The sequence below is a fragment of the Bos taurus genome, chromosome 11 (assembly GCF_002263795.3).
Source record: "Bos taurus isolate L1 Dominette 01449 registration number 42190680 breed Hereford chromosome 11, ARS-UCD2.0, whole genome shotgun sequence".
NCBI lineage: Eukaryota > Metazoa > Chordata > Mammalia > Artiodactyla > Bovidae > Bos > Bos taurus.
Window position 1 is genome coordinate 2,318,507 of NC_037338.1, and position 14,266 is coordinate 2,332,772.

Consider the following 14,266-nt stretch of genomic DNA (forward strand, 5'->3'; position numbering starts at 1 on the left):
TTCATACCAATCCTTATGTATTTATTCACGCATTTGGTAAAAACGTCACGGTCAGGAGTGAAATCATTACAATGACGTAAGTAACTATACAGACCAACACCAAGTGCAGAGTCAAACTGCCAAAAAGCACACGAGCAACGCACAGCTCCTCTGCTCGAGTGTCCTCACGGCACTCGCCCACACCACCCGTCCCAACAGTCACAGGCGCTCAGCTCCAATGCAACCCAGGGACTCATCCCTGGGGAAGAGGAGGGAGACACAACCGATGAAGAGAAGCGGGACTGTCTGAGGCACCCCTCTGGTCTGCCAACGACGCAGAGACTGCAAGACGTCAAAGAGTGGGGCAGGCATTTCTTTGGCACAAAACTTAGGCCATAAAAAGGTTAAGGGGCTTAATCTCAGCTTTTGCTCCTCTTTCAGCAACACAAAAGGGTAGCAAGTGGGGGTGGGGAAAATCTCGTCATTCATATTCTAAGAAATAAGGGGGAGAAGGAGGATCTGAAGCCCTGAAGCCTGTCCCGATGCTCCCAGTCAGAGTGCAGCATGACCATAAGCTCCATTAGCCAGGCCAGGCTGATCCCATCTGATTGTGACTTTATCCAAACAGTGTGGTTTGCCTTAATTTTAGCTCAGAAGACGACGAAGTTTTTCACAGGGTCACATGAGTCACCTCCCCCTTATATGAGCATTTGGGACCGACTGCACCTGCCTGCTCACAAAGCTTGTCTGCAGCTCTGAGAGCTTCCAGGGAGGTGCCCGACCCCTACCCCTCTGCCTTCAGCCTTCCAAGATGGCCAATTTGCGGGCATCAAATCAAACCCAAAGTGTGATAATAATGCCTGAATCAAAACGGTGCTGTCTATACAGTCCAGACTATGGAACAAAAATCCTATTCCATTCCCTAATTCCACCCCCCATTTTTAACACAAAAGTTAAAAAAAACACAACACACAAAACTAAACTGGATAATGTTTTGAGCATCTCCACTGATGCTATCAAAAACACTGATGATAGAGTTACTGTCTGACAGCGTTAGTTTCCCGGTTCTTGGTAAATGGGCTACAGGGACGCAGTGCCCCAGATGGACACAGCACATGAATACCGAAGAACTGGCTGACTCAGGGAAACGGCTTTGCGTGGGGAAAGGAAACGGGAGGCGGAGACTGACATTTCTTGATACAAACTATGTCCCTAGAGACGGGAAGGTGAGGACAAGGCACTTACGCTGCCAAGCAACAGTTCACACCCCCTCAACACCAGGACTGTGACCAAGAGTGCCCCCGGCCATGACCCCTCATTGGAGACTCAACCGTCCACATGGTCCAGCTGGACCTTCAGAACCGAAGGAAACCCACCCAAAGTGCTGCAGAACCGAGGCTGAGAACGGAATGTGGGCAGAGAAAGCAAAGGATGCTGTCCCCTCTGGCCTGAGGCGAGGCTGGCTCCAGAGGAGCTCCAGGAAACACCAGTTTCAAAACGCTTGGCCCGAGAACGTGCCCAGGGTCTTCGACTGCCTCCTCCTCCTGTTCCAACACTGAGCAGCAGGGCTCTGAGAGCAGTACCGAATCAGCCTGCAGTGGTGTTCCGCAGCAGAGGGCGTGGCGACGCCAAGACAGGGCTGGAACCCGCCTGGCCCCGCTTCCCCCAGGGCCTGTCAAGCGTACTCGATGCGGGCAGGCCCACAGCTGCCCTCGCTCTTGCGCTCAGAAGATGGGGTGGCGGCTTTGGCCTCACTCCCCACTTCCAAAGGCTTAGATGAGATATAGTCCTTCACTTTGATCTCCATGTTCTTGGCTTTCAGAGTGGCCGTGTGCAGCTTCTCCAGGAAATCTGGCATGCCTGTCGGGAGAGAGGGCAGTCTGGGTGGGCGGGCACACCAGCCAGCAGGCTCAACATGTTTTCACTGTTTTACTTACTCAGTCGTGTCCGACTCTTTGCGACCTCATGGACTGTAAGTCTGTCCATGGGATTTCCATGCAAGAACATTGGAGTGAGTTACCGTTTCCCCATTTCCTTCTCTAGGCAATCTTCCAGACCCAGGGATCAAACCTGAGTCTCCTGCATCGGCAGGTGGATTCTCTACCGCTGAGCCACCAGGCTCAAAATTAGCAGGGCCTGTTTCTTTCCAGGCAGGAAGTCAATGCCTCCTTATAGAGATCACAGCCTCACGGACAGACAACAGACTTATAGGGAGTGAAAGCCACCCAGGACCTCCGGGATCCTTTGAAAAGGGGCATTGATCAAACCACCTAAGTCCCCAAAGGCTCTCTTTTATGTGATTCAAATATCACTTATCAGTGGCACAGCCAATTTTGCTGAAAAATGTCTAACAGTAGAAACACCTAACCTCCTCTCCATACCCCCTGAAGGGTAAGACACCGCTTACAGAGAACAAGAGAGAAAATCTCATGAAGCTGTTTCTAAGGGAAGAGACTGGCCAGGAAAAATGCAGTCAATCACAGCAGTGATGTGCTGCTGCCTTTCTTAAGAAGGGTGGCGGCCCCTTTCTCCAGTGGACTGTCCTATAACCACATGTTTTAAGGCTTCCGACACGATCTAAGAAGAAAATCTGTAAATGCATTAATGTACACAGTGTGTATTAAGCAAACGTTCTTCGATTCACCTCTGGGCATAGGCTTCGTTTTGGGACCAGAATGCTCATCCCTCCCAACTGCAGCCGGAGGCTTCACTACCTTCCAGACAGTATTCAATATGGACTCGGAAGGCCTCCCATGAAACAAGTGTTAACCTCCCTGAAGCCACTGAGAAGCTAGAGAAAAATAAAACGTTCAGCCCAAGTACCCAGCCCTGTGCACAAGCACCCACTCACCACTGGAAACCATCCAACTAACGCAGTAGCGAGGAAACACGGTCTGGGGGTTGTCACTATATGTCAGCAAGTAGTCAAAGCCGTTCTGGAAAAGAAAAACAGCAAAGATGAAGGTACCCAAATTACCCCTCACAGCCTCCGTACCCAGTGCCACAGAATAACCAAGATCGGACTCTGGGGTGGAGAGCGGCATTTTTTTTTTACCCTGAGCAGAAAAGAGTTAACGCTGAAGACCTGAGAGGTTACTACCTAGTGAGGCTGGCCCAGTGGTGTCCAGGAACTTGGTGCCTGCCTGACCTCTGTCAATAGTTAAGTCCTCCAGGGCTCCCTGCGCCTCCTCTGTGCAAACAATGTGCTTCCTGCTGAGCCCCCGCTCTCCCCCGGGGTCTGGGGTTGTAGGACGTGCTAGGCAGAGGGTGCCTGTGTGACCAGCCCCCAGTACAGACACTGGGCTTCTCCAGGCAGAATCATCACACATGTTGCTGCTTTTCTGTGGCTGGGACAGGATGTGTTCCAAGAGCCCTCACGGGACAGGGAGTGTGGGGAGCCTGCAGGGATTCCTCCAGACCCCGCCTGCATCTCCACCTTTTGATCCAGCTGTGCATCCTCCCATCACTGTGATAAATCTTAGCTGTGAGTAGATTGTCAGCTGGGTCCTATGTGTCTTTCTAGTCAATCTTAGAATGTGGGAGTGGACCTCAACACATACCCCACCATGTTTAAATATTTTAATCGTTATTGAAATGATACTAACTCTCACTACTATCACTATTAACACTAGCATCAAACATTTACAGGGCACTTACAACTATGTGTCAGGAACTGCTTCAGCTCCTCACAACAATCCTATAATGTAGACGCTGCTAATCCCCATTTTACAGATGAAGAAACTGAGCACAAAAAGGTGAAGGGCTTTGCTCGAGCTCACCCACATATTCAACCAGAGCCAAGATGAACCCAGAATCCTGACCACAGGCCCAGGCACCCACTCTCGCTGACTCAGCCCTCTCACTGGTACACTGAAGACAAAGATTAAAGAGATTTACAGGGATCCCGATCCTCGGAGAGGTCTGAAGCAAATATGCTTCACCCAAAGGGTAAGAGAGAACCACTTTTAAAAACTTCTTATTGAATTTGTTATTGTTTCTATTTTATGTTCTGGGTTTTTGGCTACAGGATCTTAGCTCTACAATCAGGGATTAAACCCAAACCCCCTACACTGGAAGGCAAAATCTTAACCAATGGACTGCCACAGAGGCCCCAAGTCTGCACTTTTCAAAGCAGACTGGCCACAGCTGTAGACAGCAGCACTGTGACTCTCACGCCTTTCCACCAAAGCCCACCTTCTTCACTCCCTGGGTGAAATGTTGAGTCCTTTATTCATCTACTTAACAGTTCTCTGAACATCTGCTATGTGTCTGGGGACTGTGCTAGGCACTATACGGGAAATAAGAACATGCCAGTCCTTGCCCTCAGGAGCTTCCAATTAGCAGGACAGACAGGTGCTGTAACAGAGATATAGCCTGAATACCACGAAGTAAAGGAGAGGTGAAGCCTGCACAGCGGGAACAGTGACACCACAAAGGCTTGCCAGGAGGCTGCCTGAGCTAACACGTATAGAAAACTTGAAATGACCCTTCCCATTAAACACTTGGACTGAGAAGTCGAAGTCCTGGGTTCTCACAGACTACTGCCTATACTGAAAAAACTCAAAACTGAAAACAATTGCCGTCAGGAAGAAGAAATTAAATGGGTAGAAAGAACAGGGATGTAAGCTAAATTACTCTTAAGAGTGAACAGGCCCAGAAATATGAGAACTTCTAGATGCCAAAGGGTGGTATTAAGGCTCCTAGAAGAAATGCTCATTTTCAGATTCACACCTAAAATTATAGAAGGTGAACCTGAAACGTAGCACCAGAAGACAGGAGAGTTTCTGAGGTTAAGTCAAAAGGACTCTGGTCAATAAGAGGATCCTAGATAAAAGTGATTGCAAAACAAACCAAATATGCTTAAATTTTTGAGTTTCTAATAGCATGTCTTTTTTCTTTTGGCCGTACCACACAGCATGCGGGACTGAATCCAGGCCTCCTGTACTGGAAGTATGAGTCTTCCAATGAGACTTACCACCAGGTAAGTCCCATCATTTCTTTAAAAAATAAAAACTTTAACCTTTGGAGGATTGTTTGTTGAAAGAACTAATTCAACATTTTAAAAACTAGTAAATGAAGGAAACAAATCAGCATCTTTCTTATTTCCCTTTCCTCTGTGAACTATAGGAAATAAAACAGTCCATGTATAAACTTTCAAGTACTGGCTTCCCCGGTGGCTCAGCTGGTCAAGAATCCGCCTGCAATGCAGGAAACCTGCATTCGATCTCTGGGTTGGGAAGATCCCCTGGAGAAGGGAACGGCTACCCATTCCAGTCTTTTGGCCTGGAGAATTCCATGGACTGCATAGGCCATGCGGTTGCAAAGAGTTGGACATGACTAAGCAACTTTCAAGTATGTCATCTAATAAATGGAAACAAGAGAAGAAAGAATGAAGAGTTCATACAAATAGTATTTTGTAACTTCTAATAAAATAGTTGAGCTGAGTAATATTCATCAATCACCTCCAAATTCACAAAGAAAGGGATCAGAGCCTTGTCGTGGCGAAGGGGCTTGATAACTCCTTGAAGCTATAAACCATGCCACGCAGGGCCACGCAAGACCATTTGTTCATAGTGGAGAGTTCCGACAAAATGTGATCCACTGGAGGAGGGAACGGCAGGACACGCCAGTGCACTTGCTGTGAGCACCCCATGAACCGTATAAAAAGGCAGTATCAGACATTATATACCTCTTAATAAAGCAGTCTTGCTCCAAGCAAATAACCTAAATCTGTTCAAGCCTCTAAGTACCCACATATAGGGAACACAGGGGACAGAAAAACATGTTAGATGACACTGTGATAACATAACCAGCAAAATCTAGAACAAAGAAACTGCTTCTTCAATAAATACAATTCCAAGGGGGAAAAAAGGAGGGAGAACTCAAGATATAGATGCAAAGCTACAGTGTGAACACATTTCAATACCTGGATCTCACCTGAAATCAGGAATCAAATAAATACAAAAAAATTCATGGATGATCAGGAAAGCTTAAACACTACAGATATTAGATATTAGGGAATACGATATTATGTTTTCAAAAAATCTCTCTTCTTTTTGAGATAAACACTAAAATATGTATAGAGGAATTCTTCGGTTCTTCTATAGCAAAACCAGAATCTGCTTCAAAAAAATCAGGGTTGTGGGAAAGTGACCAGAAAGAGTGCAGATAAAACAAGCCTGGCCAAGAGGGTGGTCACTGCCGGAGTCAAGGGAGGACAGAGTCCACGCCTGTTACTTTCTCTACTTGTCCATCTTTCGTCTACATCTCAAATTTTCCATAATAAAAAGGGAAACTGGGGAGTTCCACGATGGCCTGGCGGCGAGCATTCCAGGCTTTCACTGTCGTGGCCTGGGTTCAACCCCGGTCAGGGAACTGAGGTCCTGTAATCTGGCAGCACAGCCACAATAGAACAGAATACCACACCCTGGCTCAGGATCTACCTTCCATCTGGCAAATCCAAACTCAGCTGCCTGGCTTTCAGGCATCTTCTGTACACGGTCAAGGTAATCACCACTCCTCCCCAGACTCCGCCTTCCTTTCTAAGCACTGAGTCTCTCAGCACCCACGTTCCCTCCTTCGTCTGCGGCTGAATCACGGAATCATGTCTTCTACCTCCAGGTCCTTCCTGTTTTCCTCTACCTAGAGGCTGCTTTTTTACAAGAACCAACTCCAGTCTTACCTTTCTCCTAAGAGCTTGCCACAACGTGCTGCAATACTTACAATTCATACTGTCCCCCACCTCAGCTGAAAGAAGCTACTTCCTGGTACAACACGCTCCGCTGGTGGCCCAACTCTGCCTTAGCTATCTCACGGTCAGGGTCTCCAAAGGCAGTAACGCTGGGACTCGAGCCACTTTTCCCCCCAAAGAGGAAATACGCGGACAAGGTTCAGACTTCAGAAGCAACATCAAAGCAAAGCAGGAGGCATAATTCCAACTCCCACAGGCCCAGCCTGCCCAGGCGATCGCAACATTCTTGCTTCTAATGCGAGGACTTTGAAACATGTTTAACTGTACTAACTTACAACACACTGGAAACAATACTTTCTACATTGCCAACCAAGTTCTTTCTTTCTCAGCCTCTCTCTCACATATACTTGTACATATGTAATCAAACAAAAGTTTCATAAAATATGCTTACATTCAGTTTCTATTTATTCCTTTTCTAGCACTAATTAAGCCTGTCTTCCACTAGCGGGTAGCAACTCATGGTTTGAAGAACACTCTCTGGGACTTCACCAGTGGTCCACTGGTTAAGACTCTGAGCTTCCACTGCAGGGGTTCGATCCCTGGTGGTGAAGATCCCACGTGCAAAAAAAAAAAACCATCGCGCTAAAACGGTACAAACGTCAACATACAGCTCCCCCAAAACCACCACTGAGGCAAACCCCGGTTTCTGTCATGCTTAGAAGAGTCCCATTATGTAGGTGGTGTAAATAAAACAACTTGCAAAAACAAAAGCTCGGCTAAGAGAACAGTCATACAGCTCTAAAACACAGGTGACGGGGAGAAACAGTGATTTCAAAGTGAACAGGGCTAAAAACAGCAACCACCGCAATCAGTATGTACGCTCAACAGAGGTTTGGCTAAAATATCAAAACTAAAACACCACACTAAGTTGAAGAAAATATTCTTTGCAAAGAAAGGTCATAAAATGTTCAAGGAAGCAGACAGCATTGATAAGGAAACAGGAGTCCTTAAATGTGTTACGTGTTCTGCCCACTGTGGGGAAATTCTGATGGGAAGGAACAGTAGCTCGCTCTGGCTCCTAAGAACGCTGCCAACAAGCCTGTATTAGTCAGGGCCGCTGTCTTCCCATCACTGCCCCTCAGGTAACAGGAGCCAAGGGGTCATCACTGCTTTGTCTCAAGGGTCTTCCAGGTACACCACTTTAGGTGGGGTCCTGAAGTGTGGGTCGCAGGCCAGTAGCACCAGCCTCCCCTGGGAGCTTAAGACATGCAAATTCTCAGGCCACGGCCCAGCACTATTTAAGCAGGCTCCAGTGGATTCGATGCAAGCCAAACTAGAGAACCAGAATGCCCTCCCTAGTTCAGACAAAAGGCATACCTTGAGAAAATTCATAAACCACTAACCCATCACATCTCGGATGACATACAACTCACCTCATCAAATGACTTGTGTGGACGGATAACCATTTGGGACTCATATGATCGGACCCTGACGAATTCCGGAGACTCTGGCACACTCGGGTGCTCCACAGCACTGGCAAGGAAACAAGCAAAAGAAACTGAGGACTGTCTACACACAGGACCACCGGAGCTGGAGTTACGGAGTAAAGGCAGCCTCTTAACTTTTAAATGACTACATCAGAAAAGTCATGAATGAATATACACTAACTTCTAAAAACAGAGTGAGTTAACTCGGTGTCTCTTTAATTATCACCATTAAGGAACTGAAGGATTATTCTGATGAAAGGTTTGCATCCCTTCAACCCTCTGAAATAGTCACATTCTCGCTGGGACGCACGGCGCCCTGGCTTCACTCACAAGACAAGCAGACTCCCACCAGACACGTGTGAATGAAGGCCAAGCTGCTCAGCATGCGTACCGTGACACCAACACCATCACGTTGTTTTCCTCATCCACGCTGTACCGCCGAACGTACACATAATCCCGTGAGTACATCGGGTACTAAAGAAGAGCAAGGGTGGGAGGATCAGGGCTCTGTCTCATGTGGACGTGATCAAAGCAAAACCAGAGGTACAATACTCACGGGAAAATGGGTCACCCAGTGAAGAACCTCAGAGCCACTGACCACATCCCTCTCGATCACTTCCAGCTTGATCACCAGGGCGTCCCACTTTTTCCTATATTCTGTATCCAGCTATAGAAAGAGCAAAGACCATGAAGACCCAAGAAATCCAGAACAAAGCTACAGAAGACTTCTCCAGAGGAGTGGGCCTCTTACCCAAGAGCCTTCTGAAACAGTGATCTGACCTAAGGACAGTGCCCAAGTGTCAAAGACACAGCTGTGTTACTACAGATGAGTCCTTTAATAAAATCCCTTCCTGTAGGCCAATCCCATTACTTTGAAAGTGAATCTTAAAAAAAAAACCCCACAAGTGTAAGAAAAAAATATTGTCATAGACATGTCTAGAGAAAATACAGTAGACAGTGATAGAAATTTCTAAGGGTGAAATAATTCCAAAAGGTTTTAAACAGACAAAACGTCCGAAAGTACGGGCAGACACCTCACACAAGTTGCTTTATTTTAAAAATTTCTAACATCATTAAGAACTAAGGAATCTCAAAGAAAGACACATATCATACACATTCAAATCAACAAAAATTCAATACAGATTGACAGAATTCAGTGCTTAGAGGAAAGCGTGCACTTGTGTGTTAGCAGTGGGTGTTATAATCACCAAACTAGTTACTCAAAGTCCAGTAAACCATGAGAACTCCAGGAAGGAAAAAACAATTTCTGTAGAACTCTAGGTGATCCCAGCTCCCCTTTTCTGTATTTCCCCGCAAGGAGGAGCAGTCTCTGAACACATACTCTTATCTTTATAACACCTTTACTGTGGACAAGTTCCAGATAGCGAAGTCCTGACTGCATCTGTATACTGCAGAGGAAGGACATCGCGAAGCCAACAAACAGGCAAAACTGGAATGCAAAGATTCTATCAGAGTTGCATCAGTTACATTTGCTGACTTTGATACTGGTACCATGGCTAGTTAGGAGAATATGTCCAGTTTTTTAGGAAATACACACTGAAGGGTTTTGGAACAAAGGGCATGTAACTTACCCTCAAATTGTTTAGGGGGAGAAAACTATGAAGTCTTATAAAATATATTAAAGCACTCAAATCCTTCCTCTATTTGCTCTTCCCAAAAGTCTTAAAAAGAGCAGAACTGGCCTCATCCCCAGAAGGAAACTGTAAGTCAAAGGCTCACCCAGAGGCTAGCTGACGTGAAGTGTGGGGCTGAGAGATGGATGGACTGAAGCCAACATCTTGTAAGTCAGAGAAATCACTCATGTGGATGATGGCAAGAGGACTTCTAGGCTTAGCAGCTCCTGATCTGGGAGGAGAAACGTACTCACCTGAACATTGAAGAACTGCCGCGGTGTCACGTCCGTGTAGGTTCCAAACACTAGAACAAAGGATAAGCAATGTTTGCCACACTCATCTCCCACTCTATTCCTATCACTTAACTGCATTTGAACTGCAGAGTACTGACGGACAGATCTTAAAGGCACATTCAGAAACAGAAGTCACACTGGGGCAGCAAAGTATGACAGAGACAACCTATAGCAGAGTAACAAAGACAACGAGACTCTTGTCATCAGTTCAGTTGCTCAGCTGTGTCTGACTCTTTGCAACCCCATGAACCGCAGCACGCCAGGCCTCCCTGTCCATCACCAACTCCCAGAGTCCACCCGAACCCATGTCCATCGAGTCGGTGATGCCATCCAACCATCTCATCCTCTGTCGTCCCCTTGTCCTCCTGCCCTCAATCTTTCCCAGCATCAGGGTCTTTTCCAGTGAGTCAGCTCTTCGCATCAGGTGGCCAAATTATTGGAGTCTCAGCTTCAACGTCAGTCCCTCCAATGAACACCCAGGACTGATCTCCTTTAGGATGGACTGGTTGGATCTGCTTGCAGTCCAAGGGACTCTCAAGAGTCTTCTCCAACACCACAGTTCAAAAGCATCAATTCTTTGGGGCTCAGCTTTCTTTATAGTCCAACTCTCACATCCATACATGACCACTGGAAAAACCATAGCCTTGACTAGACGGACCTTTGTTGGCAAAGTAATGTCTCTGCTTTTTAACATGCTGTCTAGGTTGGTCATAACTTTCCTTTCAAGGAGCAAGCGTCTTTTAAATTCATGGCTGCAGTCACCATCTGCAGTGATTTTGGAGCCCAGAAAAATAAAGTCAGCCACTGTGTCCACTGTTTCCCCATCTATTTGCCATGAAGTGATGGGACCGGATGCCATGATCCCTTATTATCAGGGAGAGGAAAAACAACAGCACAGCAGGGCAGTGTTCCCAGAACAAAACCAGAATGGAGAGTATAAGAGAACAGAGTGCCATGTACCTGCCGGGGCGAAACACACCCCCAGCAGCCAGGTGGGACTCACCTCGGTACTGGTAAAGGGGGGTGCCTGAAATGGGACGCCGCCACAGCTTGAAGTGTTTCTTATCCATCACCATCTCCCATGGCTGCTCGGTGCCTCCTGAATCTTCAACCCCTTCTGTCTGGGATTTTGGTTCTGGGGGGTGGCGCTCAACTCCAGAGCTCCGAAACATACCTGACATTTCCTCCAACCGTTTCATCTCATCAATGGATCTGGAGAGGAGAAAAACAACAGGCATGGTGGGGTGGTTGGAGTCAGCCCTGAAAAATGAACTGGCCACACAAAGACTTACACAGAGCGGAGTGGGTTTAAAACGGTATAAAGTGTAGGGAATAAAAATATGAGTTCCTGAGTCTGAATCCCAGTCTAACATTCATCAATGAGAATATTAAATTACTTAACAATCCCTATTTCTTAACCTGTAAATTGGGGATGATAATAGTACCTACTTCAAAGGTTGATTATAAAAATTAAATTTACATGTAAAGTGCTTAATACTAGCCATATAATTAGCCCTCATATTTTATGCCTATGAAATGTCATTTGATATCGTTTGCCCATTTTTTAATTCGGTTGTCTTCCTATCATATTTTAAGAGTACTCACGTATTTTTCCTCCTTTATTTTAAAGAGAGATAATTCACTTGCTATAAAAATTTATACTTTTACTATATACAAATCAGTGCTTTTTAGTATAGTCCCAAGGTTGTACAACCATCACCACCAATTCCAGAACATTGTCACCAACCCCCAAAGAAATCTTTACCCACAGCAGTTACTTTCTATAGCCCCTGACAACTACTAACCTACTTCTGTCTCCATGAGTGTGCCTCACTGGACAATTCATATAAATGAAATCTTACAAAATACGACCTCTTGGGTCTGGCTCTTTTCACTTAGTAGTATATACAATTCCCTCACGCCCTGGTGTATTGCTTTTACGGCTGAATGATACTCCACTGTACGGATACATCATATGGGTGTATCACGCTTTGTTTACCCATTCATCAGGTGATGGACGTGCAGGGGTTTCCTACCTTTTGGCTATCATGCATAATATTGCTACAGATATCTGCATACAACTTGTGTACAGATGAAAGCTTTCAGTTTCCTTGGTAAATTCCTAGCGTGGACTTTCTGGGCCTGGGAAACTAACTTTTTTGATTCCAGCAATCCTAGCGGGTATAATGACTAATGACGTTGAGCGTATTTTTATGTGCTTATGAGCTATTTGTGTATCTTCTCTGGAGAAAAGATGTATTGAAATCTTTGTTTTAAATTGGGTTGTCTTTACTGTCAAGTTTTAAAAGTTCTTCATATATTCTGAACTAAAGTCTCCTGTTAAATATTTACAAATATTTTCTCTGAAACTGTGGGCCGTCTTCCCACTTTCTTGATAGTAACTTTTGCTGTACAGAAGTTTTCAATTTTGATGAAGTCAAATTAATCTATTTTTTCTTTGACTGCTCATGTTTTTGGTGTTCTAGCTAAGAAACCACTGCCTAACCCAGTATCGTAAGAACTCATGCCTATATTTTCTTCTACAAGTTTTAGTTTACACTTAGGTCTCTGACCCATTTTAATTTTTGTGTACAGTGTGAGGTGTGGGGTGTAAATTCACTATTTTACAAATGCATCTCTAGTTGTCCCAGCACCATTTAAAAAAAAAAAAAAAACACGATTTTCCCTTTAATCTTTAAAGAGCAGTTAGCAAAGCAAGACTGCTAGCTGACTCTGTCACTTTTACACTTCAAGACTGAAGATACCACCTACTGATATGTTCTGTTTGAAATGCCCTTTCTTACTCCTCTTTAACCTTCAGAAACTGCACAAAGGGATTTGCCTGGTGGTGCAGCGGCTAAGTCTCTGTGCTCCCAATGCCAAGGGACACGGTTCAATCCCTGGTCAGGGAACTAGGTCCCACATATAAGAGTTCGTATGGCACAACTAAAGATCCCATGTGCTGTAACCGAGACACAGTGCAGTCAATAAATAAAAATATAAATTAAAAAAAAAACCATAAAGTTCAAGGTTAACTCCAAGAAAGGGTTAACCAGACACATTTACTTTTATTCCTCTACAGAAACATACTGCACTATATTATAATTAATCTACCTTTATGCCTATCCTCCTTACTAAAATGGCTCTTAGCAAGTACCTGGTAAACATTACATGCTCAGTAAGTGTTCACAGAATAAACTGAGTAAAATAAATATGGGGGTAGGCCTCAATAATTCAAATTCTTACTAAAAGATTACATTAATACTAGTTTAGAAGTCGAAAATTCAAAATCATACCAGTAACCCCCGATTAAAAGTTTAGAGCCATCCAAACGATAGTGCAGAGATCTGGGTTCTAGTCCCAGCTCTGCCAACTTGAGCTGTGATTACAAGTCATTTTACCTCAAAGGCTCCCTAGTTCCACCTGTAACATGAGCACATTCTTTTTTTTTTTTTTTGAGCACATTATTTCTTGAAGGTCTATTCCAATTCTATTATTTTTAAACTTTGAACTTCAATGAAAGTATTTATGTACGAGGACATTTGTGTTTTGACCACCTGAAATCTTTTCCTATTGAGGAGAACCCCCAAATAGGTGAGATACAGCCCAGTCCCCTTCTTGCGCCCTAGCAGTGATCAAATGACGTTAATCAGAGACTTCTGGTAGAGGAAATAACCCGAGGCACAGGACCTTTCAGATTTCCTCACCTATCTGGAGGGAAAAATGCAACAGATCTGGGGAAACTAAACCAGCAACACTGCCCGAAGCAGAGCATTCCTGTAGCGGCCGTGGCTGTCCTCTCAGCCAACCTGGGCTCTCCCTGGCCTTCAACGCTCTGTGTGTCCTAACACCTTTCTGATTACACCCTTTTTGAAGAAAGTTAACCAGTATCAGTTTCTCTGTTTGCAACTGATAACCCTAGCCAGTCAATTTATATTGATGTTCTGATGAAAAATGTTTAACCTTTTAAAAGTTTCAGTGTGAATTAAACATTTCAAAACGGGATTGACTGCTACCATTGCAAAAACCATAGAGAAATAGGGAAGGAAATTTAGAGTAGGCAATAGGTCTTGCAGAGGAGAAAGCAAAAGTAAAGACACAGCTAGCTGTGGCTGTGAGAACAACAATGCAGGCATCATGCAGACCAGTCATGGCCTGCTGAGGACTAGTAAAGCACCCTTC

At 45.1% G+C, this 14,266-nt stretch overlaps 1 protein-coding gene across 2 annotated transcripts in view; it reads right to left on the minus strand.

Annotated features, from left to right (window-relative positions):
• Positions 1-14,266, minus strand: part of STARD7 (StAR related lipid transfer domain containing 7) — a 19,504-nt gene continuing 5,238 nt past the window's right edge. The window contains exons 2-8 of one of the 2 annotated variants that reach the window (XM_024998745.2): positions 11,088-11,296; positions 10,046-10,095; positions 8,714-8,824; positions 8,549-8,631; positions 8,104-8,203; positions 2,831-2,915; positions 1-1,839 (exon numbers count right to left, since the gene is read on the minus strand). In XM_024998745.2, coding sequence (XP_024854513.1) covers positions 1,655-1,839; positions 2,831-2,915; positions 8,104-8,203; positions 8,549-8,631; positions 8,714-8,824; positions 10,046-10,095; positions 11,088-11,296 — 823 coding nt within the window. In that variant the 3' untranslated portion in view covers positions 1-1,654. 2 annotated transcript variants of the gene reach the window in all.